Source organism: Delphinus delphis, chromosome 2 (assembly GCF_949987515.2).
Source record: "Delphinus delphis chromosome 2, mDelDel1.2, whole genome shotgun sequence".
In the NCBI taxonomy this organism is placed as follows: Eukaryota; Metazoa; Chordata; class Mammalia; order Artiodactyla; family Delphinidae; genus Delphinus; species Delphinus delphis.
This window is the reverse complement of record NC_082684.1, coordinates 3,068,263-3,091,940: the sequence shown is the minus strand read 5'-3', so window position 1 is coordinate 3,091,940 and position 23,678 is coordinate 3,068,263. Positions and strand designations below refer to the sequence as shown.

Here is a 23,678-nt window from a genome sequence, read left to right as displayed (position 1 = left end):
CCGGGGCAGCTGGCTTCCTACCGAGATGCCCACAGCAGGGGCCCAGACGCTCCCCTCCGTGCAGGAGGCCTGCGTGGCAGAGTGGGCGCGGGGCGGCCTGCGGGTCGGGTGCTCCAGACCCGCTCCTGAAGGCCTGGGGGACAGAAGGTGACCAGAGGCAGCAGGGGACCCGGCGAGCCCAGCAGCGTGTCCGATACCTAGAAGCCACCGGGGCCGCTGCTTCAAGGGCCGAGCGAGTATTCTGAATATCTGCACGAGAAGGATTAATGGGGGAAAGAACAAGGATTACTGTGATGCGTGTGGGGCTGGATTCAGCCAGCCAAGGACGTGGAGTGGGGTGGGGGGAGGAGCAGCTTAAGCCCTGACAGGGCGCAGCTGACCCGGAGCGTGGGGGCTGGAGGCAGGGGCCGTGAGCCAGAGGGCAGGCAGCCCAGGCTGTCGCCTCTCAGCAGGCTGTGGATCCCGAGGCCTGCGTTTCCGGTCCTCCACGGGGCACGCACCACCCCCCAGCAGCCACAGCGAGTTTGGGCTCTTCTGCTCAGATGCTGGTGGGGATCGGCTTCTCCAGCCCCTGTGATAGTCATGTGTCTCCGCGCCCATCTCTCCCGCCCGCCGCAGGCCTGCTGGAGTCCCAGCTGAGCCGGCACGACCAGATGCTGAGTGTCCACGACATCCGCCTGGCCGACATGGACCTGCGGTTCCAGGTCCTGGAGACCGCCAGCTACAACGGTGTGCTGATCTGGAAGATCCGTGATTACAAGCGGCGGAAGCAGGAGGCCGTCATGGGGAAGACCCTGTCCCTCTACAGCCAGCCTTTCTACACCGGCTATTTCGGCTACAAGATGTGCGCCAGGGTCTACCTGAACGGGGATGGCATGGGCAAGGGGACGCACCTGTCGCTGTTCTTCGTCATCATGCGCGGAGAATACGACGCCCTCCTTCCCTGGCCGTTCAAGCAGAAGGTGACGCTCATGCTGATGGACCAGGGGTCCTCCCGGCGACACTTGGGGGACGCTTTCAAGCCGGACCCCAACAGCAGCAGCTTCAAGAAGCCCACCGGCGAGATGAACATCGCTTCCGGCTGCCCAGTCTTCGTGGCGCAGACTGTGCTGGAAAACGGGACGTACATTAAAGATGATACCATTTTTATCAAAGTCATAGTGGATACTTCGGACCTGCCAGACCCCTGACGAGTCTCTGGGGAGGCGGATTGAGCAGAAGGCAACTCCTCTGGGGGGTTTGAACCGGCCGTCTCCACCGAGGTCCTCACGCCCAGAAAAGGACCTTGTGGAACGGAGGAAGCGGCAGAAGGTGGCCGCGGGCCGGCGGGAGGAGCCACGCGTCAGGACACACACACAACGTTTTCTAATAGACTAGAAATACTTCACTTGGAAGAATTATTTATCCTTCGACGAGAGAAATACTGCTGTCAGAGAAGGTTTTCGTTTTCATTTTTAAAGATCTAGTTAATTAAGGTGGAAAACATATATGCTAAAGAAAAGAACCATGATTTTTCTTCCTTAAACACCAAAAAAAGAACACACACACACACACACACACACACACACACACACACGCACGCACATACCTGGGGATAGCTGGACATGTCAGCATGTTAAGTAAAAGGAGAATTTATGAAATCATATGCAGTTCTGCTATATTCATTCTAAGATTCAAGAGTGCAGTCCTGTTTCCAACATAGCCTGTTGTCTGTTTTAAGGCCTCATCCGGTCTCTGCTTCAATACTCTGTCAGAAGACCCTGAAGTGCACCTAGGTCTTTTTTGAAAGTCTCTAAATTCAGAATCGTTTTTTAATTTAAAGTTCTAAGATAATTGTTACTGCAAACATTTCATTTTAAAACGTCGATAGACTGATATTTCTTGGAAGAAAATGTAAAATATCAAACCCTGGTTATCACTTGTGATAGGAAAGAGAATATTCAACCTGCTGTTATTTCTCGTTAGAAATGTAAGCCTCCGATATCTGTCGTAGTTAATGACGCTACTTCAAAATCACTATGAAAGGAAAATTGCTCATAGATGCTGTGCATCATTTCAGATTTATAATTGTTTTCACCCTAAAATAGGGCATTAGTTGAACTTTGGAGTTCTAAACAAAATCCTGTAGGTTTTTAAAATTCTGCCCCACGTGTTCAGACAAGCTCTCTATTGCTGACAACACCGACCTTCCGTGTCCAGTGTCCGGGGGTGGGCAGGTGACTCGTGCTTGAAGGAGGCCACAGCAGATGTGTTTCTTCATCCTGTCGTATTGCTGCATTTGTTAACAGCGTTTGCGTAGAGATGGTGGCATACTGTACATGTGCCTTAGATGTGACATGCTGCTTCTCGACCCCAGCTTTGTGTTCACTGTAATTCCAGAAGGCGATCGTTCAGCCAGACCTTTCTCTTGATCACTAGACCTTTTGCCTCTTCGAGGGCCCTCAGACAGCCCTGTCCCTGCTGAGGAAGCCGGGCCCCCTCGTCGGCTTCTGGAGCCTCCACTGCTTCATTAATCACAGATTCCAAATCTCTAGGCCCCAAAAGCGAGCTGCGCAGTCCACACGCAGGCAGGGACAGGGCAGGAGCTGCGCCTCTGTGTCCCCGGGCTGCGGGCGCTTCCACCACCCGCCGCGGGGCCCTCTGAGCATTCCAGAGACTGCTCCCCGGGGGCCGCCCAGGCTGATCCACAGGCGTCCTGGGGCCCGCCCCTCTCTTGGGAAGGGTGGCCCTGGGGTCTTTGGCCCCAGCCTGCGCCTGTCCGGGCGGCATTTCTCACCCCCGTTTACCTTCTCTCAATGGTCCAACTGTGACAGAGCGGGGCCCTGCTCCTGTGCCCCCTGCTATGCACCATGCTCCACGGGTGCTCTTACCACTGATGGGTGCTACACGTGACGGGTGCTTCTTAGGCAAAACCAATGTGTGTGAACCGCCGCATCTGTGCCACTCATCCAAAAGACGCGCCCACGAATTGGCCAGCTGGGCCGCGCACCTCAGACTGCCTGCCTCCGGGCTCCCCGTGGCCACGGCCACGCGGGGGACGGCGGGGTGGTGCCCGGTGGCCCCCGTGTCTCTGGTGCTGCCCTCCGCCCTGGGTGTGCCTTCGCCCCAGTGCCTGCTGGAAGCACCTCCTGGCCACCGCCGTCCCAGGCTTCCATAAGTGACCTCATGGGTTCCAAGCACCTGCCCTGCCCTTCGGCAGTTAAGATGTTCAGTTGTCTTCGTCTCTTTTTCTTTCCCATCCTCTGACCCCAGAATTGCTTTGAGGGCGAAACAGTGTCATCGGTCCTGCCCAGTAAGGAGTCGTGTGTCCCCGCTCACAGAGGAGGGCCCTCCTGCAGGTGCTGTGGGACCACTGTTCCCCCCAAGTGCCCAGACCTCCTCCAGGCCTGGGCCCGGTTCTGCCCTGGAGACCCAGGGGAGGGAGGCTGCCCGGCAGGCCCCACCCGGCCTCAGATGGCTCTCCCGAGGCCAGGGGTTACCAACAGGGACTTCCTCCCCTTCACGGAAAGTATGGGCGTTGTTAACAAATTCAGGATAAGCAACATCTCGGTCTGGTTAAAAAAAAATTCTTTCCCTCCCCTGGGTTGGAATCCTGTTGGGGGCGGGCCACTGGCAGCGCCCCAGGAGCATCCGTCCCTTGGTGGGGGGACTTTTCCAGCAGCTCCTCCCGGTGGGAGACGCCAGGCCACTGGCCGCCACCCAGGAGCCCAAGGGAGTCAGCTTCACTGTCCCCCGGCGGGAGGCTGGGACGCTGGGACGCGGCGGGAGCTTCAGGCCGTGGCTCGGTGACGGTTGGTGGTAGCGGGTCGCACGCCTCCCTGGTGCCCGCGGGCCTTCCCGCCACCAGGGCCGCAGCGACAAGTGATGGTGTCGGACACGGCGTGTGGACGCACTTTTCCCGTGTACCGAAAGTGACAAATTCCGCACAGAACAAAACCGCCCCAGTGCCATAGAGGAACCGACGCCGAGTCCCGTGCAGGGTTAGCGCCCCTGCTTCCGCGTCGTCGCCTGTCCTGGAAATGAAGACCGGCCGGGTCTGCCTGCCTGCAGGTCTCTGGTCAGGGGTGGGGGGCCAGGGTGTCAGGCCGGCGGGGCCAGCGAATGCCAGGCTCTGGCTCTGGGGCTGGAGCAGCCTGGGCGGCTCACCTGGGCCTCTTTTTACAGGTTGGGGTTCTCAGTTTCCCAGGTTCGTGGTGACGCAGAGGAGACGGGTAAATTGCTCCAAGACCTGTCACACGAGAGGGTGGCACCAGCCCCCAAGAGTGAGTCAGGCGCGGTCACCGAGCGGCCGTCGAGGAGGGCCACCGGCCCCGCCACCCCGGCCCCGCCCCAGAACGCAGCCGCCAGCTGAGCCCAGGCTCTTGGCCAGGCGGCCCTCCTGCCCCCGCCTGTCACCTCCCTGTCCTGGTGGCCGACTCCACCAGGCCCCTCAGACGCCGGCCAGGACGGCACAGCCTCTCCCCAGCAGCTCGTCTCCTGCAGCGTCCCCAGCCGCCCAGGGCCGCGCGTCCCTGTTGACCCTCCGCGTCATGGGGGTGGTCGCCCGCGGTGGGCCCGGCATCCTGCAGCCCGTGGGCAACTTCAGGCAGAGGAAAGGGCGGCTGGACGAACCCTTAGGCACAGCAGGGCCCCGAGGGGGTGGGGGGAGAGGCAGGACCCCGAGTGCACCCTGGGGGGTGCGCTGGCCCCTCCAGCCGTCCAGGCCCGCACCTTCTTCCCGCCTGCACGTGGAGGAGTGCCCATCGTCCCGTGCCGGACACAGACCTCTCCGGCCCCAGCATCCCTGCCTGTCTTCACGGGCTTGGGCAGGAGATGAGATTCCTCGTGGGGCCTCTTGCCCACACCTCCGCTCTCCAAAACGTATCCCTCGCTTGCAGTGATTATCAGTGCTGGAAAGGGCTCAGGCGGAGCCGTAGAATACTGTTTTCTAACTTCTAGTCTAGATCTTTACTGATCGGGCCGCCGAGGAGAGCTGCGGGGAATTCCGGGAGTTCCTTTGCATCTGTGACATGAAGGGGGGGTCTGTCACCCAGTCTCCTCAGCCCAAGACCATGGCTCTGCCTTCTGTTTGCAAATCTTGATAGTTGTGTTTTTTCCAAAGTACAACGTGTCCACTAGGGTCGGGTCAGACAAGGTCGGCGTGAGGCTCCAGTGAGGGCAGGTGACCCGGTTGTTCGTCTCTGCTGTCTGTCGGGCGGTGCTGCTCGTCACCAGGGCCCCGGGGCAGCGGGGGCAGGGCGCAGACCTGGAAGCGTCCGGGGCGTTTTCTGCTGGCCTCGGGTGACCCAGGCCACAGGTGGCTGGTGCCGTTTGCGGAGGCCCGAGTGGCACCAAGCAGTGCTCGCATTTCATTTCTGCCACTGCTGCTGTGTCTAGAGTCTGTCTTGTGAACTCACGACGAGGGAGGTGGAGTCCAGGACGGCTGCACCACTCCTGCGGTTCGTGGTGATCGGGTCGTAACTCAGTCCCCTTAGACCAGTGAGATAACTTCCACAGCAAACTCAACGACTTAATCGGTAAACACAAAAGCTGGCATGATTCTCAAGGATTTCTATAAGAATTCTCTGTAGAATAACGTCTGTGGTAAAGGAAGTGTGTAAATCCACGCAGACAGTTGTGTCGCATTTCCAGAATCGATTCTTTCTCTGACGGCACCCTCTGCGTTCAGTTCTCTTACCCAAAACAAAGACCAAAGAAGGCCAATCTCTCATTTGACTCTCTATTTTTAACCTGCCTGTTTTAAAAAATTGCATCTGTATAACCGCTCGCTGTGAGGACCCATCTCGACAGTCCAAGTGATTGTGACCAGTGATTCACGTCCCGTGTTCTTCTGCTCTTCTAAGAAAAAAACACAAAAGGACAGTGTAAGTTATTGCCCAGCAATAATCATGTTGTTACTGTGGGTTAGCAACATGGCTGACTTCCTGGTAGCATTATTATGTTTGATATTTTTGTTTACTGTATACTGTGTGTGGTTTTATTTGGTATTTATTTGTGTTTGGAGGTCTTGCAAGGTTTTTGTGTTTCTGATGCTAATAACTAAAGTTTGTAAGAGTGTAGAATGCAAAACTTTGAAATGCTAAACTGTCTGATTAGAGGCAAATAAATCTGACTAGGAGTCTTGGTTTCTCTCACACTGACTCGTAGGCCCAGGCGCGGCCCAGGGCCCCGTGAGGGGGCCCCTCCCTCCTGCGGTCACTGTCCTGGGCTCTGCGTACACGTTTTCTGCACCGGCCCCTGCAGAGGGTGCCACCGGTCCTGCCGTGGCTTCCTGGCCTTCCCTTCAGGCGGTGGCTTTACCTTGAGGGGGGTCCCCGGGGCCTTTGCACCCAGCAGCCGTGCTCAAGTCCATGGCTTGGTCCAGAGCAAGCCAGGGGGCCCTCATCCTCCCGGAGATCCTGTCCCATTTCCGCCACTTTATCAGCTATGGGACTTCGAGCTCTTTGAGCCTCGGTTTCCTCGCGTGTCAGGGGAAAGACAGCGTCTGCCTCCTTTCTGAAACCAGGGGGCTGGCTGTGAGCCCCGCCAGTGCTGACACCGCGGGTGGTTGTGGGGCCTCCAGGCGGCGCCTTCCACGCAGCCACCCGCAGTGGGGACACTGGGGGCACAGGGCCAGCAGGCGCCTGCCCGGCTCAGGACTAGCGGGCCGGTCTCCCCGGGCGGTCAGGCCCCGGAGCAGGAAGCCTTGCGTCTCCCACGGTGTTCCCCCGAATCACCAGGTGCGCGGGCTGCTTTCCAGCACCGCGAGGCAGCGCTAAGGCCCTGGGGACCGCTCAGCCCTTCCCCCACTTGCCCTGGTCCTCCACGTGTCGCCGCCGCAGCCCCCGAAGCCCGTGCTCGGCCTCACCCCTTCTCTAAGTCACGGCTTGCGGCCCGGGCCTCCCCGTGCGCCCACCGGGCAGCTGGAAGGGGCAGCGCAGGAACCAGCCCCCAAGGCTGCTCCCACCCAGGGGCTCAGGGCCTGGCCTAGGGGTGCTGCCCGGGCCCCAGGGGCTCAAGTGTTCCTGCCCACCCCGCACCCGGAGCCCTGCAGGGGAGCCCGTGGCCCCCAGCTCTTCCTACACGGGGTCCCCACACACAGGAGCTGCCAGAGGGGACCACATTCAGTCCCTCCGTCTGGGGGGCGTCCCAAGTCCACGCACCCCTTGCGCTCCACCCTCCTCCCTGGGCGCTCAGGCCTGGCGCCCCACCTCGGACCTGATGCCACCACGGGTGCTGAGTGAGGCCCCTGGGGGGCCCTCAGCCCTGAAGCTGGAGCCCCTGGCGGGTGGCAGCGCGCTGTGTGGACGGCGCCGCGGGCGGGCAGCGCGCGGAGCCGTGTCCGTGGGGTCTCCAGCACCCCCGGAGGGGCCGCTCAGCTGGGATTTCGGAAGCCGGATCCTTTCCCCCTTCTGGAGTTTTTTCTCCTGCGTCTTACGGGGCAAGAATCGGCAACAACTCCCAGGATGAAGGGCCCGCCCCGGGGTTGCCCCTGGGCCGAGGCCGCAGACCCGGGCGCCGGTCGGCCGCAGGGCTGCTGGGGGCGGGGCCTCCCGGCGGCTCCCCGGGGCCTGGCCCCGCCCCACCTCGGTCCCCGCAGTCGGCCCGGGTGCGGCCCGGTCCCCGCCTGCGGAGGGACCCTCGCCGCCTCCCTCAGCCCCGGACGCGGGGTGGGCTGCCTGTTCTGAGCCCTGCGATGAAGAGGGACTAGCGGGAAGCTGGGGACTCGCTGCCGCTGTCCCCTCAGCAGCCGGGGCAGAAACGCTGCCATGCTCCCGGGACCGAGCCGTCCCGAGAAGTGTGCCCGGAGCCCCGGCCCCCCGCACGTGCCCCGGACGCCCGTGCTCTGCAGGGTCTGTTTTAAGTAAGAAGAGCGAGGCCTGGAGAGGAGGGGGCGCGGCCCCGGAGCCACCCTGCGCTTTGCTGTCTCGAGTGTGGCCGGCCTGTTTGGGGACCGCTGGGACCTCACGGGGTCGTTTCCAGCTGTGGGATCGAAATCGGCGTCGGCGGCCTCTTAACCCCCCACCCCCACACCCCAGGGGAAGCGGCGCCAACGCTGACCCCGCAGAGGCCCAGGACGTGTGTCCCTGCAGAGCTCCGGCTGCTTGGAGGAGGCGTCCTGAGCCCGGCCACAAGATCAGAAGTCAGAGACTTTGAGTGAACCAAGCTCCGGGCCCCGGCCTTGCTCCCAGGTGACCCTTGGACCCCAAGGGAGGCCTCGGAGGGCGGAGGCCAGACCCCAGAGGCCCAGGCAGCCATTGCCCCTGCCAGGCCCCGGGGGGTGGGCTGGAATCTGAGGACCAGAAGGCTGGCCCTGGAGTTGGGGGGATGCAGGGCTGCAGGCAGAGCCCCCCCACCCCCTGCGCCGAGCACCTCTCTGTTTCCTTGTGGGTAAAATGGGGATAGCAGCGCCTCTGCTCGCGTGAGGCCGGGTGGAAGGTGCCCTGGGGTGGGGGGAACATGTGCTCAGCCAGTGGTGCCGACACACCTGGACAGAGCACCTTGAGGTGACCTCGGCCTGCTGGGCAGGGCGGGCCGGCCCTGGACTTGGCCTCTGGTCATTCAGCTGAGAGGTCTCCAGCCACAAACAGGCACCCCGGGAGTCAGGGACCACGCGGTGGCCGTGGCCCTGAGCTCCAGAGGCTCCCCCTTCTCCCAACGCCTGCCGAGTCTGGGGCGCGGACACCTAGTTGACGCAGCCTCCGTGGGTCCGCTCCCCTTGTGGCGGCCCTCAGACTCGGCCCTGTGTGTCCCGTCTCGTCCACTCATTTGTCCTCGCCCAGCCGATCCCAGGGCAGGGGAGAGGGGTCGGGAGGTCTCTGACCTCCAGCTGTGGCTCCTCTGGGCCCAGAGGCCTGCGAAGTTCCCGACAAACTTCCCCCCAAACAAAGGCTGTGGGGCGGTGACGAGTCCCCCCGACACCGGGAGAGGGGGCAGGGGGGGCAGGCAGGACAGCGCAGGCCTGGGCTGGACCCTTGCGGGACCCCTCCCCAAGGTGGGGGCTTAGTGACGTGCCGGGGGCAGCTCCCAGGTCAGTCTCCCCCGATGTCCTCCTTTTCCCAGCGTCCGCAGACAGAAAAGAGATGGAGTGTCCGGGGCTGAGCATCTCCTGGTGCCCTGTGAGGTGGGCACTGCCACCCGGCTTTGCAGGTGAGGGTTGCAGGTGAGGGACGAACCAGGTTAAGTGAATCGTGTGGCCTTGCCCTGCATCCACACCCGGGACAGCCTGCATCCGAGCCTGGCGCCCCACTGCTGGACAACAGAGCTGCCCCACCTGTGCTCCCCTGGTGGACAGGTGGCCAGCTCAGCCCCTTCCAAGCCAGCCGGAGACCCCCGTTCACACCTCCCTCGTGTACATCAGACCCAGCCCCCAACACTGCCCTGGCCTCACCTCCTGCTGTGCTCTTCTCGCCTTCCTTGGAGCCTCAGGGCCTTTGCACCAGCTGCTTGCTCCCAGGTCTCAGCTGGCATGTCCCCTCCTCACAGAGGCCTGCCCTGGCCACCTTGCCTGAGGGCTCCTGCACAGCCTCACGCACATTCCGGCCCTCCCCGGTTGATCCGTGCTTCCTCAGAGCACTGACCAGTCCATCATCCGTCTCCCCGTCCACTGGCAAACCCAGGAGGCTGCACTCCCAGCCCCGCTGCAGGACTGGTGCCAAGCGTGTGGATGAACAAAAGGCCCAAAGAGAAATCCGGAGGCTGCAAGGAGGCCACAGGCCCGAGGGCGGGGAGTTTTCCAGGGGTCAGAGCCCCTGAGCTGGTAGGTTGTGGGGCGGCAGGGCCTGGGAGGTGACCGGCCAGCCAGCCCTTCCCCTCATGAATATTTCTGGAGCATCTCCTGTGTTGCAGGCAGCACATGAGGACGGTGAGCAGAGCCCTGTGGGCCCCACGGGGCACGTGGTGGCAGATGCTGACAGTGGGGTGTTTGTGGCCAAGGTGGCCTCTCTGGGGAGGTGACCATGTGCAGAGACCTGAGTAAAGGGAAGCCCTTCTGAGGGGGGCTGCCCTCTATCCTCCTCCCACCCCCACCTCTCCTCCTGGTGTCCAGGAACAAAACCGTGTGTACTGGAGCTTCAGTTCCTCCAGAGCGACATTGAGGCCCAGAGAGGTATAGGAACCTGCCCAAGGTCACACAGCCAGCCAGTGACAAAAGTGCGGGAGAAGGAGCTGGGGAATTGGCCTGGGGGGGCACGGCTCTGTCCTCACAGACTTGTGAGGATGGGGGGGTCTGACTAGGGACCATGGCTGCAGGCAGGGTGGGGACCACCCGCACCCCCGGGGCTGCAGGACTCACTCACACTGACCTCAACCAAAGGAAGGCTGCAGTGGCCAATTGGAGCACAGCAACTCCGGCCCACAGGGTTGGTGCTCAGTTGGAAACAGGAACCTCACTGAGACTCTGCACAGTGACCTAGTTGGGGAGGTAGCAGGTCCAGGTCTCCCAGAAGAAGGCTGACCACAGAGGGCAGTCAAGTCAAGACAGAGCCAGACAGACAGACACAGAGACTGAGAGACCAGACAGCCCAAGCCCCTGGATCCAACCTTGCCTAAAGCAGCTGCTGCGTGGATTTCCTAGTTACTGGAAGAAATTCTCTTTGAGACTTGCATTTTCTCCTACTTCCCACTGGGTCCTGACCAGCTGGAAAGAGTGTGCACGTATATGTACCTGCGTGTCCGGGCACCTGTGCGTGCAGTTGCAGGCCTTCTGTGAGTGCAGGTTAGGGTTAGGGTTAGGGCTGCATCTCAGTCCAGCCATTCCTTACCTCATGTCTTTGCTTCTGAGTCATTCCAGGGACCCTTTGGCAGCTCTGGGCCACGGCTGGTGCCTGCCTCCTGCCTCGGTGTGGATGCCTCTTTGGGCCACCCTCTGATAACTGGACCCACCTCCAGCCTCTGCTCAAGGATACCCCTTTCAGCAATGGACACCGATACCCCACAGCCGACAAGCCCCGGCTCCTCCTGTTCTGCCACTTTCAACCCAACCTGTAGCTGCAGCTGTGACCTCATCCTTCCAGTCTCAGCTTTAACACCACCTCTTCCAGGAAGCCTTCCTTGACTGCTATGGAGGATGGAGCTTCCTGTCAGCCCTACCGGTGGCCAAAGCCAAATTCAGGACCATGCAGACCCGCCTTCCCCATCCCAGGCTGGGCTGGGAGCCAACCCCTCCACACAGATCTGGCACCGCTGAGCTACTGAGAGCAGGTGCCCCGATCCCACCCAAGAGAAAGGGTGGGACAAGCTGGTGTGCTCACTCCCTCCTTCCTAGTCAGAGAAGTCTCTGTCCCTACCCACGGCATAAAGTGCTTTGAGTGCTCCCAGCGGTGGGCCCCTTGGATTTCCTCCTTGGATGAAATATCTTGTGTTGGGGAGAAGCAAAGATCCAGTCAGAGAGAAGAGTGCTCATGACAGGAGGTGTGCAGGTGAGAGGTAGGTGGGGGTGCAGGAGAGGGCAGGTGAGCTGGAGGGAGGGAAGAAGGTGCTGAGTAGTTCCCCTTCACCCACAGCCCTCCATCTATACATCCACCTCCATCATCTACCCCTCCATCCATCCTTCTGTATTTACTCATCAACCCAAGGCATCCTGAACCCAATGGCCCACCCACCATTCCTCTCCCTTCCAGCAACCATAACTGACAAGGCGTCATCTGTTGGTCTCCCACCATCCACCAATCACCCCAGTCATCTCACCATTGATTCACAGCCCATCCCCTAAGAATCAGTTCACCATCACCCCACCACCCATAACCATCCAGGTTACCAAGCCCAATCTATCTGACCTCGCACTCACTCTTTACGTCCCATCCCTAACAAATCCATCCTCCATCCACTCACCACCATCCATCCCTATGTGCATCATACAGAGAGCCAAGCACCCACCTCGCCAGTTAAACACGGCCATCTACCCCCAACTCATCCCTCCAGCATCCCCCGTCCTCCATTCACCCATCCTGTACTCATTCAGTCTATCCACCTGTCCATCCACCCATCCATTTTATCCAGTCATCATCTCTACTCTCATCCATCCGTCCACCACCCCTCTACCGACCATCCATTCACAATTCATCTGAATCCCATTTGCCGTTCATTTATCCACCATTAATCCATTCATCCACCATTCAGCTCATTTACCACCCATTTCCAGCCATTCCATCCAAAATCCACAACCTTTTTTCACCCACCATCCATCTCAACAAGCCATCCACCCATAGACCATTTAACATCCACAATTTATCTTTCACCCACCAACCATCCATTTATCCAGTCACCATTCCATCTTCCACCCTTTACACTATTCTTCTTCATCCAACTACCAGCTACCATCCATTGCCCATCTTTCCACAATCTACTCTCCTCTATCCATCAATCCACCATCTGTGATCACATCCATTTATCCATCCACCACCCACTAACAACTACCTACATTTACCTGCCACCCATCATCTGTCTACTCACCATCAACCATCGATCCTCTATCCATCCACCATCCCTTATCTCGCCATCCATGCATCCATCTACCATCCAACACGCGTTGATCACGCACTACTCATTTTCCATCCACTGTCACTCATTTACTGTCCATTTGTTTATTCACTCACCATTTCCCATCCATCCAATCCTCATCCATCCACGAACCAGCACAGATACGCTCCACCACTCACCATGCACCCGCTGTCACCCGCTCACCATTCCTCCATACGCGAGACGCCAGGCACCATCTACCTGCCACCATCCACGGTCCATCCAGCCCAGGAGGCAGGAGGGCCTGCTTCGGAGAGTGGACACCCAGCCCCACTAGGTGGGCAGACTGGGTGCAGCTCCAGCTGCATCTGGGGCAGAGGGGGTGTGGGAGCAGAGGTTGTTTACCCACCGCCCCCAACACACCCGTTATTTTGGGCAAGTCGGTCCGACAAGCGCCCAAGGTCCTCAGGTCCTGTAGGGCTGAGTGTGTGGGAGGGAGGGGGGCGGGGCCGGCGCCTCCGAGGGGCCTAAGGGTCGCTGCAGGCGGGTCTGGAGGTAAATGTGTAACCTTCCCCGGCCGCCCCCGCCCCTCCCCGCCCGGTCACGTGGGCCCCGCGGGGCAAAGTCTCCGGGTCCGAGACGCGGAAGCCCGGGCGAGATGGGCGCGCCGGGCCGGGTCCTGCTGTGGCTGCAGCTCTCCGGTAAGGGGTGGGTGGAGGGGGGGACGCGACACACTTGGAGGCCAAGGGCCCCCGAGGGGCGGGCGGCGAGAGCTTGAGGGGCTGCGAAACCCGGCCGGGCCTCCAGATCCCTCCGCGCTCAGCGCCCGCCGGGCGGTGCGGGAGGCGAGGAGCCCGGGCCAGACCTGCGCCCGGACCGCGCCTGCCCTCGGGCGCTTGTCCGCCTTCGACTTGGGCACCGCCCCGGTCCCCTCCCGAAGCTCCGTCGCCGGCCTACGTCCTCCCGGCCCCGAGGGCGCCGCGGACCCTCCCCGTCGCGCCCAGACCGGCGCGTGTCCTCGGGGCCGGCCCCCAACCCCCGGGAACTTTAGAAACTTCAGCCCCGTCCCTGTTCCCCTCTCTTAAGCCCCTCGCGGCCCCCTCAGGACGCAGCTCCAGTTCAGAGCCCGTCTGGACGGGTCTTGCGGCCCCCCCCAGCCCCTTCTACGTGGCAGAGGCCTCTGCTGCCCCATTCGCCTCCGTCCCTTGGTCGTCGCCATCCTTGCCTGGCCCGGTCCTTGGCTCCAGCGCGGGGCGAACTGGGGGCGGGCTAGGAGGCGATCTTGGCGGGCGTCCCGGAGGAGGGCACGTTTGAGCGGGCTCTGCAGATCCCGTAGGAGTTCGTCAGGGAGCGTTGTGGCCAGGCTCCTGCAGTGTCTGGTCCGACGCCGGGAGCGGGAGTGGCGAGGGCCTGTCTGGGCGAGGTCGTCCTCCCTGGGCCACTGGGGCGTCTGGGCGCGAACCCCGGATGCCGCCGGCCCGGGAGCACTCAGTCGACCCCTCCCCAGCGCTGACGCGGGCCGCCTACAAATTCTGGGTCCCCAACACCGACTTCGACGCCGCCGCCAACTGGAGCCAGAACCGGACCCCGTGCGCGGGCGCCGCCGTCGAGTTCCCCGCGGACAAGGTGCCTGGCCCCCACTGCTGGGGCCGGGGTGGGGACCAGCGTGGTCCGGGCCCGCTGGGAGCCCAAGGGTGGGGTGTGCTCGCTGATGCCGCTTCTGCCTGCAGATGGTGTCAGTCCTGGTGCGAGAAAGTCACAGCATCTCGGACATGGTGAGTCCGGGTGGCAAATGGGGCCCAGGTCGGTGGGGGGTTGGTGGGTCCCGCCGGGGTCAATTCCATGCCCCTTTCTTGCCTCCTGACCGGCCTGCACTCGCGTGGGGGACCCCGCAGTCCACTGGCCGTCAGCCTCTGGAGGGGCTTCGGGAAGGCCCGGGACCCACATGGGAGCGGGGGACGCCGGTCCTACAGTCTCAGCCAGGCTATGCCCCAGCCTTGTTGGGGGGTGTGGAGGGCGCCTCTTATCCCCACTGCCCTCTGCCTCTGGCCCCTGCCCTCCTGTAGTCTGTCTTCTCCAAGGTTTGCTTTGGGAAAGCCCCCGCTCCCCGCCCCACCAAAGCCTTTCCCTGTCCTGGTGCCTCAAACTCCACCAGCAGAATTCGAGGGGACCTTTTTCTCAAACTGCTTCACAGTGTGAGTTCCAGGGTGGGGGTCCCCTCACCCGGAGGCCGCTGGACTCTGTGGGTGAATAGGGGCAGTCCGGGGGCCCAGGCCTGGGACTCAATCTCTTGCCCAGATGCAGGATCTGGTGACCCCTTATTTCCACTTGGAGGCAGCTCGGTTAATTGATGGTTTTCAAAAGCGGCATTAATTCTGGGAGCCTGGCGCCAAGTGGGGCAGGGCTGTGGGCTCAGTGGAGCCCCGCCCTCACCTGCAGCCTGGGAAGGGGGCAGAGAGCAGGATATCCCCGTCCCCGCAGATCCGGGGTCGGGATGTCTTTCCCACATTTGTCCAACGCAAAGACTAAGGTGCGGAGGGAGCAGTGATGAGGAGGAGGTGACAGCAGAGCCAGGGAGGTAGGGGCGCAGCAGCTGCACCGAGGGGACCCGCCTCCGCAGTCCTGGTAACCACGGCAACCAGGCAGCGGCGTGGAGCGAGCCGGAACCCGCGGGCAGAGGACTCAGCTGCGGGGGAGGGTGCCGGGACCTGGGGGCTCCTCCTGGCTGACTTCGTTACTTTGATGGTCTCCTTTGGAAGAGCTTGGGGATCCTAAAAGACACAACATTCGTTCATTCATTGTTCACTCGTTTATCGGGTCCCTCCATCTGCCCCTTCCTTCCCACGCCCCGCCGCCCAAACGCGAGCCCTCCCCCCGGCCAGAGGCTTCCGCGCGCCTGTACCCCTGCGCACGGCCCCGTGGGCCTCTCCCCCACCTCCCCTGCCTCTCCTCCGCTCCGCGGGGTCAGCTCCCGGAGGACCCGGGTGGGAAATGACCAGGGGCCCAGGGACAGGGGGCCGAACGGACCCAGCGCTGCCTGAGGCCCCTCCCACCCCCTCTGCACGCGGGTCCCAGCTTTGTCGGCTGCTGAGATGTCGCCCTAGTAACAGGCACAACGACTGTCAGTGATTTCATTTGCATTTCTCTCGGTTTGGAACTTCTCTCCCTGGGATTTTTCTCTTCCTGAACCCTTCTCCCCTCCCATTTCTACCCTTAGCCCAGGTTCTTGTTTTGGGGGAAATCTCCTATATTCTACCCATTAATGATTGTTGAGATACTGCAAGTGTCTTCTCACTGTGGACTTTGCCTGCGTTTCCCTTTGCTGATCAGAAACCCCCATTATTAATCTGTCGACTGCAAAATCTGTTGCCTTATAACTGTGTTTTTGGTGTTTTGTTTAAGCATCTTCTTCCTGCTTCTCAGTCACAACCATAATCAACTATATATTCTGTCTATTAAGTCAGAGCTTTGCCATCAGGGGCGCGTGGCTGAGTGGGGCACTAGCTAGGGAACCAGGCGTATTTTTTCCTCCTTGGAATGAGCCCAGTTTCCAGTGAATGTCCTCCTCCAAACCAGCAACCTTGCCCCTGGCTTTGTGGCTCTGCGGTCACCGTTCGTCAGCTGCCCAGTGAGGGCTGCCTCTGAGCTTTCCCTGCAGTTCCTTTGATCTTTTTGCCCGTTCTCCTGCCGGCACTGCACTGTCCCCGCTCTGAGGCTCTGCGAGTTGTCTTAATATCCCACTGGGTAACTTGCCTTCTTCACCCCCGTTACGAGGTTGACTAGTTCTTTGTGGATCTGATTGTTGCAGAGAGATTATAGTGTAGGTTTATCAGGTAACAACAGCACCACCACCAAAACCCTGGAATTTGATTGGGAATGAATGATACCTTTATACAAGCAAGTCATCCATTCAAGAGCGTGGATTTTCTCTCCAGATATTTCAGATCGTTGGTCATAAAACTCTTTACTAGAGTCTTAAAACGGTCCACATGAGGTTTTGTGTAGTATTGGTTAATTTATAAATACTTTATAGTTTGGTTTCTATTGTGAATGGTGCCCTGTTTTTAAGAATTATATTTTCTATTTGGTTATCTTTGTAAACAACAACCGTTGTTCCTCTTCTCTTCCAGTCCTAACTCCTTATTTGAATATACATATAAATTTACGTATTTATGTATTTATTTTTGGCTGAGTGTGGTCTTCGTTCCTGCGCACGGGCTTTCTCTAGTTGCGGCGAGGGGGGGCTACTCTTCGTAGCAATTGGAAAACATTCCAAATAGGTTTCTGTTTACAGAAAATACATTTGAACAATGCCAGAAACACTTAAGGCTAAGTAGTATTAGACCTTCTCCTCCATCTTTATAGCAATAATCAGAGTATGTTTTTTGTCACAAAGACAGAAGACTAATTTTGGAAAGGAAGAAACAATATGATGTACAGTCCTTTCTGTCAGAAGACAAGTATGTTTAAAAATAAAGCCTCATCAGTGGTTCTGAATAAGAAACAATACAATGCTGCCAAGCAGTCCCAAACTCACATTTGAGATAAACTGTGGGGTTTAAATGAATGTTTGTAGGGTTTTGTACATAAACTTTAACTGTGGAAATTCTAATCTATTTCTAGTTTGCTAGAAGCTTTAAAAAAATCATAAATATGTTGTTGAACTTTTCAGTTTTCTTTTTTCCCTACATCCCTTGAGATGTAATTTCCCCCTGCCTCCTTTAGCCTGTTAGTGAGCTTTTCTGAGGTTGAACCGTCCTGGTAAGACTGATGTCCTCCTGGTACCTTCCTTCAGGTGCAGGTCAAAGTGCGCCGCTTCTTCAAGACACTTGACTTCTGTCATACTGATTTTGCTGGCACAAGACTCTCCACTACCATCTGCTGGGACACCATCGTACATACTGCAGGGAAGTCGTGATGGGAGCATTCCCTATCCTTTCCTTCCTGCATTCTTGGGACATGAACCCTATGATCACCATGTATTTTTAAAATACATTATTGGATCCAGTCAGCTAATATTTTATTTAGGATTTTGCATTTGCGTTTATAACTCAACTGAGCCTATAATCTTTCTTCCTTTGTATTGTCCTTCATTTGGCTTTGGAATCGCACTTACACTGGCCCCAGAAAATGGGCTGGCAATTTTCACTCTTTTTCTGTTTTCCAGAACAACTTCCTGTAAGAAGTTAAATTTTCCTTGAGGGTTTAGTATACCTCACCTATAAAAAACACTTCGTCTGGGAATTTAGGGAACAGGAGGTCTCTGACTAACATTTAAAACTCTTTGGACTACCCTGGTGGCACAGTGGTTAAGAATCCGCCTGCCAGTGTAGGGGACACGGGTTCGAGCCCTGGTTTGGGAAGATCCCACATGCCGTGGAGCAACTAAGCCCATGCACCACAACTACTGAGCCTGCGTTTTAGAGCCCGCGAGCCACAACTACTGAGCCTGTGTGCCACAACTACTGAAGCCTGCACGCCTAGAGCCCATGCTCTGCAACGAGAAGCCACTGCGATGGGAAGCCCGTGCACCGCAACAAAGAGTAGCCCCAGCTTCGCAACTAGAGAAAGCCCGCTGCACAGCAACAAAGACCCAGTGCAGCAAAAAATAAATAAATAAGTAAATAAATAAAATTTGAAAACAAAAACAAAAAAACTCTCTAGGGGCTTCCCTGGCAGTCCAGTGGGGTTAAGACTCCATGCTTCCGCAGCAGGGGGCGCGGGTTCTCAGGTTCGTGGGTTCATCCCCGGTCAGGGAACGAAGATCCCATATGCCACACGGTGTTGCCAAACAAACAAACCTTTAATGCTTACTTGTCTATTCAAATTCTCTATTGCTTCTTTTTTAAAAAAATATTTTTCTTTATTGTTTTGGCTGCGTTGGGTCCTAGTTGCGGCACGCGGGCTCCTCGCTGCAGCATGTGGGCGTCTCTCTAGTTGTGGCGTGAGGGTTTTCTCTTTCTTGTTGAGGCACGCGAACTCAATAGTTGTGGCTCACGGGCTTAGCTGCTCTGTGGCATATGGGATCTTAGTTCCCCGACCAGGGATCGAACCCACATTCCCTGCATTGGACAGCAGATTCTTTACCCCTGGACCACCAGGGAAGTCCCTCTATTGCTTCTTGCATCAATTTTAATATTTAAAAATTTTCTAGAAATTGGCATATTTCATTCAGGTTTTCAAGTTTGGCAGTCCTGATTTCTTAATCTTTTCAATACCTGTATCTTCCCTCGAACGAGGAAGTTCTTTACTGTATGTCCGTGCCCTTGTGGTCTCCCCATCCCCCATCACATTTTAGTCCTAGATTTAAACATTTATTAAGAGACAACAATAAGCTTCATCACAGTATTTCATCACCCGACTTCCCATATCTCTTCTAGGCTTCTGGATTTCTTTCCTTCTTACTTTCTCCTAGCACGTTTTCAGGGCAGGTCTTTGTGTGGCAATCATTCTGAAGTCTTTTAGGCTTAAAGGTATTTTTATTATCTTTTAATATATGTAACATACTAATCTGGAGTGCAGGGCTGGTTCCTGCCCACTGGTGGACAGGCCTGTGTCTAGGGGCGTGTCTAGAGGTGGCTGCAGACTCCAGAAGTCTCCCGGCAGCCTGTTCTGTCCTGTGCATGCATTGTTGTTGCTGAGAAACCCGATTCCTGAATTTTCTCCTTCCTGGGTGATCTGTCCTTCCCCTCTGCTGCTTTTAGAATGTTCTCTTCGTCTTTGATATTCATGAACATAGTGTTCTGTGATTTTCCTTGTGTGGCATTCAATGAGACCTTTCAACTCGAGGTCTCCCAGCTTTCTTCAAATATGGAAAATTCATCTTCATCGTTTTTCAGATGTTCCCCCCGCCCACCCTTGTATCTGAATGTTGGTGCTTCGGTTGGGCGGGCTCCCGTCTCTCCTGGCTTCTCCCGCTTAGCGCTTTCCTGCTGTCTTTCCGCTATTAACGTTTATCATATAGTATGTACCTCTCCCGCTCTGGTTCTTTTGAAAACCGAGCTCTTGTTCATGCTTCACACCGCTAGTACCCGCCTCCCCCTCCTGAGGCGCATCGTGTCCATCTGTCCATGGCTTGTCCCTGGCGCCTGCAGGTGGGTTTGCCTTACTGTCACAGTGCTGCACCCTCAGCTGTGGAGGTAGTTGGCCTGTGACCTTGAATCTCCCCGGTGTCAGCTTCTTGGTCAGGCCCAGTGCTTGGGGGACTGAAGAGCAGGCCCTACCCAGCGAGCTGGGATGCCAGGCGGGGCCCTGGGTGGATGTGCCCTGAGACGTTGAACCCCCGTGACCCCTGCACTGGGCAGCTCCCCTGGTCCAACCCTCACCTTCAACCCCAACCCTGGCGGGGGCAAGGAGAAAAGATGGGGTCCTGGGGCTTGGAGCGGCGGGTGGAGGGGGCAGGGCCAGTCAGCCCTCCTCCTGGCCTTCCCCGCTGCCCTATTTCCTCTGACACCTGAGGCCTGGGCTTCTGTGCTGAAGGGGCTCCAAGGCCCCACTACCCTCCCCGCTGCCTCTGGCACCCGCTTCCCCAGCTGTAGCCCCTCCCCTCCCTCACAGGCTCAGGGCTGACTCCAGAGTCCCCAGCAGCTTGGCTTACTGGAACCTACAAGCCCTTGGACTGTAGTTTTTCAGGGGCGACAGGGGAGGGCAATGGCCCTGACAAGAGTCACCCTGCCCCTGGGACCTGTCACTCCCAGGTCTCAGGCTAGCTCCTTGCTCCTTGGCTTGCAGCCCTACTCCCTGCGGCCTATCTGACCTTCAGGCAGGGCGAGGTGCCCCCAGGCCCTGACCTCGCCTGCTCACTCTGTGGGCTAGATTCTTCTCCCCAGGGACAGGGGGACCGGGGGTGGGCGCAGAGTGGGACCCTCTGACGCCCCAGTCCACCGCGCGGCGCCGCCTCAGCCTGCGCTTCCTACAGCTCTTGCCGCTGGACGGGGAATTCGTCCTGGCCTCAGGAGCTGGATTCAGCGCCCTGGACATCGGCTCGCACCTGGACTGTAGCACAGGTGAGGGGGCGGGCCAGGGGCAGGGCTTCGAGGGGGCGCGTTCGTGGGTGGGGCCTGGAGCGGACGGCGACGTCAGGGTTGGAGCGTGGCCGGGTTGGAGGGCGCGTTCTGGGCGGAGCTCAGGGTCGCGCGCTCGCCCAGGCGGCCCTGCGCTCTTCCGCGACCCCGACCGCTTCTGCTGGCACGACCCGCGCCTGTGGCGCTCCGGAGACGCGGCGCACGGTCTCTTCTCCGTGGACGCCGAGCGCGTGCCCTGCAGCCACGACGACGTCATCTTCCCGTCCGACGCCTCCTTCCGGGTGGGTCTCGGCCCGGGCGCCGGCACGGTGCGCGTCCGCAGCGTCCGGGCTCTGGGCCAGGTGAGCCGGGCGCGCGGGGAGGGGCGGGGCGGGGGCTGGGGTCTCAGCTCCGCGCCTTTGCCCCTCAGTGCCGCTCCCCGGAGCGCCTCCCACCCTGTTAGCCCGGTGGCTTCCGAGCATTCAGGTTCTGTCTCGTCCTCGGGCTGGCTCCGGTGGTCACCCGGCCACCTGCAGACGTTCACGCGCGACGAGGACCTGGCTGCTTTCCTGGCGTCCCGCGCGGGCCGCCTGCGCTTCCACGGGCCGGGCGCGCTGAGCGTGGGCCCCGAGGCCTGCGCGGACCAGTCGGGCTGCGTCTGCGGCCACGCCGAGGTGAGGGCGGCCCGCAGCGGGGTGGCTGGGGCACCGCACAGCTGGGCCCGGCTCCGCGCCGGAGGTCGGAACTGTGCCAGGGGCCGCCGCGCCCCGCCGTCTCTGGCCCGCTCGCCTCCCCGGGCGCGTGGCCCTCTCACTGCGGTCTGCTCCTCGCCGTCTCCGCGCTGACCGCCGCCTCTCCGCTTCCAGGTGCAGCCGTGGATCTGCGCAGCACTGCTCCAGCCCCTGGGTGGCCGCTGCCCCCAGGCTGCCTGCCGAGACCCCCTCCGGCCCGAAGGGCAGTGCTGCGACCTCTGCGGTGAGAGCCCCGCCCGGCCCCTGCTAGCTAGGACGGCTTGGCCACCCTAGCTCGTCCCCAGCCTCAGTTTCCCTGTCGGGCCTGGATCCGCGGTGCTGACCCTCACCTGCCTGCTTCTTCAGGAGCCATCGTATCGCTGACCCATGGCCCGGCCTTTGACCTGCAGCGGTACCGGGCGCGGCTGCTGCACGCCTTCCTGGCTCTGGTAATGGGGCCGCGCCCCGACCGGGGCCCCTGCCCTTCCGCAGCCCCGGTCTGGGACCACCCTCTCCGCAGGAATCCCCGGGCCCCACTCCGCCTCCTCACTGAGGCGTCCACTCTCCGCCTGTCCACCGTTTGTCCCTGCCCACAACGTTCCCGCAGGGCCGAGGGGCGGAGTTCCCGGACCAACTCTGTGCCCCTCTCCAGCCCCAGTATCAGGGGCTGCAAATGGCCGTGTCCAAGGTTCCGCGCCAGCCCCGGCTCCGCGAAGCCTCAGGCGCGAAGGCAGACACGGAGATCCAGGTGGTGCTGGTGGAGACCGGCCCCGAGACCGGCGGCGCGGGGCGCCTAGCCCGGGCCCTCCTGGCGGACATCGCGGAGCACGGTAACCGCGGGCGCCCCGTTCCCAGCCGCGCACCTCTGCCCCGCCCCGCCCTGCTCGGGGCCGACTGAGCCGGCGCCCTCCATTGCAGGCCAAGCCCTCGGGGTCCTATCGGCGACCGCTCGAGAGTCGGGCGCGCCCGTTGGGGGCGGCTCGGCGGCGGGGCTGAACGCGCCGGGGCCGCGCGCGGGGCTGGCGGGCGGCCTGGCGGCCGCGCTGCTCCTATTACTGCTGGCGTTGCTGGCGGGGGCGCTGCTGCTGCGCCGCGCGGGGAGGCTCAGGTACGCGGGGCGGGGCCTCGGGGCGGGGCCTCGGCGCCCGGGTACGCGGCGCTCAGGCACTCAGGGCTCACGCGCGTCCCTGCCTCCAGGTGGAGGAGGCGCGACGAGGCGGACCCCGCGCTGGCTGGGGCGCCCGTGGGCTTCCACAACCCTGTGTTCTACGCGGCGGACCCGGCGGAGGCGGTGAGGGGACGCCCGGGGGCGGGGGTGTGGGAATTCCCGCGGCCGGATCCCTGACCCCGCTCTCCCGCAGCTCCCCGCCCCGCAGCTGGACGTCTGGAGCTCCAGCCGCAGCTACTTCGTTAATCCGCTCTTTGGCGAAGCCGAGGCCGAGGCCTGAGCGGCCGCGGAACCTGCCCCCGCCCCCGCGCCGGCGTCGCAGGCCCTGCGGGATACCCTCTGCTGGCCAAGGACAGGGTGTCCTTGCTCAATAAAGGGCTTTCCCGCACCTGCAGTCAGCCGTGGACACACTGCTTCCTGCGTTGCCACCCCTCTGCCCCTGCCTGGTGGGATGGCGAGGGGTGGTCCTCAGAGCCTGTGCCGGCTGGCGCCTGGCCACCCGCCCAGGGCAGTCCTGGGTACTACCTGTAGGCTGGGGCGGTCCGAGGCTTCTGGCCTGCGAGGTTCCACCCAGAATTAGGAGGGGGCTGCCCCGGTTCTGGAGGAGCCCATGGAAGAAGCCCCTAAGGCTAGGGAGGGGACTGAAGCAGGAGGGGGGCGGTGGGGAGAGGCAAATCCGAGTGAGGCACCAAGGAGGGTGGATAAGTGAGCTGCCAGGTGCTTCCCTACCTCATGCCAAGCTGCTCGGACCCAGGGCCAGCCAGGTGGACCTGGACTTCCGGCAGACTGGGCTGCCCGGAGGAGCGGTCCTAGGGACACAGTAGATCTGTTCCCTCTGCTGGGGGCAGGGGCAGAGCCGCCCGCCACAGTGGTGGAGCGTGTCAGAGAGCTGGCAGGTGCGTCCTGCTGGGTGGGGGCTGTTTGGTGTCCATCGCTGCAGGGCCAGGCGTCGCCCTCTCCCTTCTGAGGGCAGCTCTGACCCGGAGGGTGGGTGTCGGGACTGAGCCGCTCTGAGTAGGACACTCACTTGGTAGGTGCTTGATGGGACAGCAGTGGGACGGTGAATCGTGTGTGTGTGTGTGTGTAAAGAAGTTGTACTGACGGATGCCCAGCTTGAACTGTCAGGGACACTTCTGTGTAAGCAGCATCTGAAAACATCCCCCCCTCGCTCCCCCCCCCCACCAAGGGTAACCACGTGCGAGCCTCTAACAGTGAATTTGCTTGTGAGTTAGTTTCCGTCAGTCGCGAAGCCGTGCTCTGTGGTCAGTATCCTGCCTGTGAAGCTCACCCATGTTGTTACTCGGTGCTGTGTAGCTGCTGCAATAGCTAATATTTCAT

The 23,678-nt window shown here is 60.2% G+C and overlaps 2 protein-coding genes across 7 annotated transcripts in view; both read left to right on the top strand.

Moving 5' to 3' along the window:
• TRAF3 (TNF receptor associated factor 3) overlaps window positions 1-6,112 on the top strand; it is a 116,374-nt gene extending 110,262 nt beyond the window's left edge. For all 5 annotated transcript variants that reach the window (XM_060003886.1, XM_060003889.1, XM_060003888.1 and 2 more), the window contains one exon: window positions 619-6,112. In XM_060003886.1, coding sequence (XP_059859869.1) covers window positions 619-1,190 — 572 coding nt within the window. In that variant the 3' untranslated portion in view covers window positions 1,191-6,112. The remainder of the gene's footprint in view (window positions 1-618) is intronic.
• A 6,945-nt stretch (window positions 6,113-13,057) lies between these two features.
• AMN (amnion associated transmembrane protein) lies at window positions 13,058-22,931 on the top strand. 2 transcript variants are annotated; one of them, XM_060003882.1, is made up of 12 exons: window positions 13,058-13,139; window positions 13,946-14,064; window positions 14,169-14,213; window positions 20,357-20,444; window positions 20,586-20,803; window positions 20,978-21,115; window positions 21,308-21,416; window positions 21,539-21,621; window positions 21,825-22,002; window positions 22,091-22,280; window positions 22,370-22,463; window positions 22,534-22,923. In XM_060003882.1, exons 1-12 carry the CDS (start codon window positions 13,097-13,099, stop codon window positions 22,618-22,620), a joined length of 1,392 nt encoding a protein of 463 aa, XP_059859865.1. In that variant the 5' UTR covers window positions 13,058-13,096; the 3' UTR covers window positions 22,621-22,923. The 2 variants fall into 2 exon arrangements, with proteins under 2 accessions (XP_059859865.1, XP_059859866.1); XM_060003883.1 differs by lacking the exon at window positions 22,091-22,280 and having other exon boundaries at window positions 22,534-22,931.
• The last annotated feature ends 747 nt before the right edge of the window (window positions 22,932-23,678 follow it).

Coding starts and splice junctions, on each gene's coding strand:
- AMN (XM_060003882.1), top strand. CDS start 13,097: ATGGGCGCGCCGGGCCGGGTCCTGCTGTGGCTGCAGCTCTCCG. Junction 20,804..20,977: donor GCGTCCGGGCTCTGGGCCAG/GTGAGCCGGGCG, acceptor GGCCACCTGCAG/ACGTTCACGCGCGACGAGGA. Junction 21,417..21,538: donor GCAGTGCTGCGACCTCTGCG/GTGAGAGCCCCG, acceptor CTGCTTCTTCAG/GAGCCATCGTATCGCTGACC.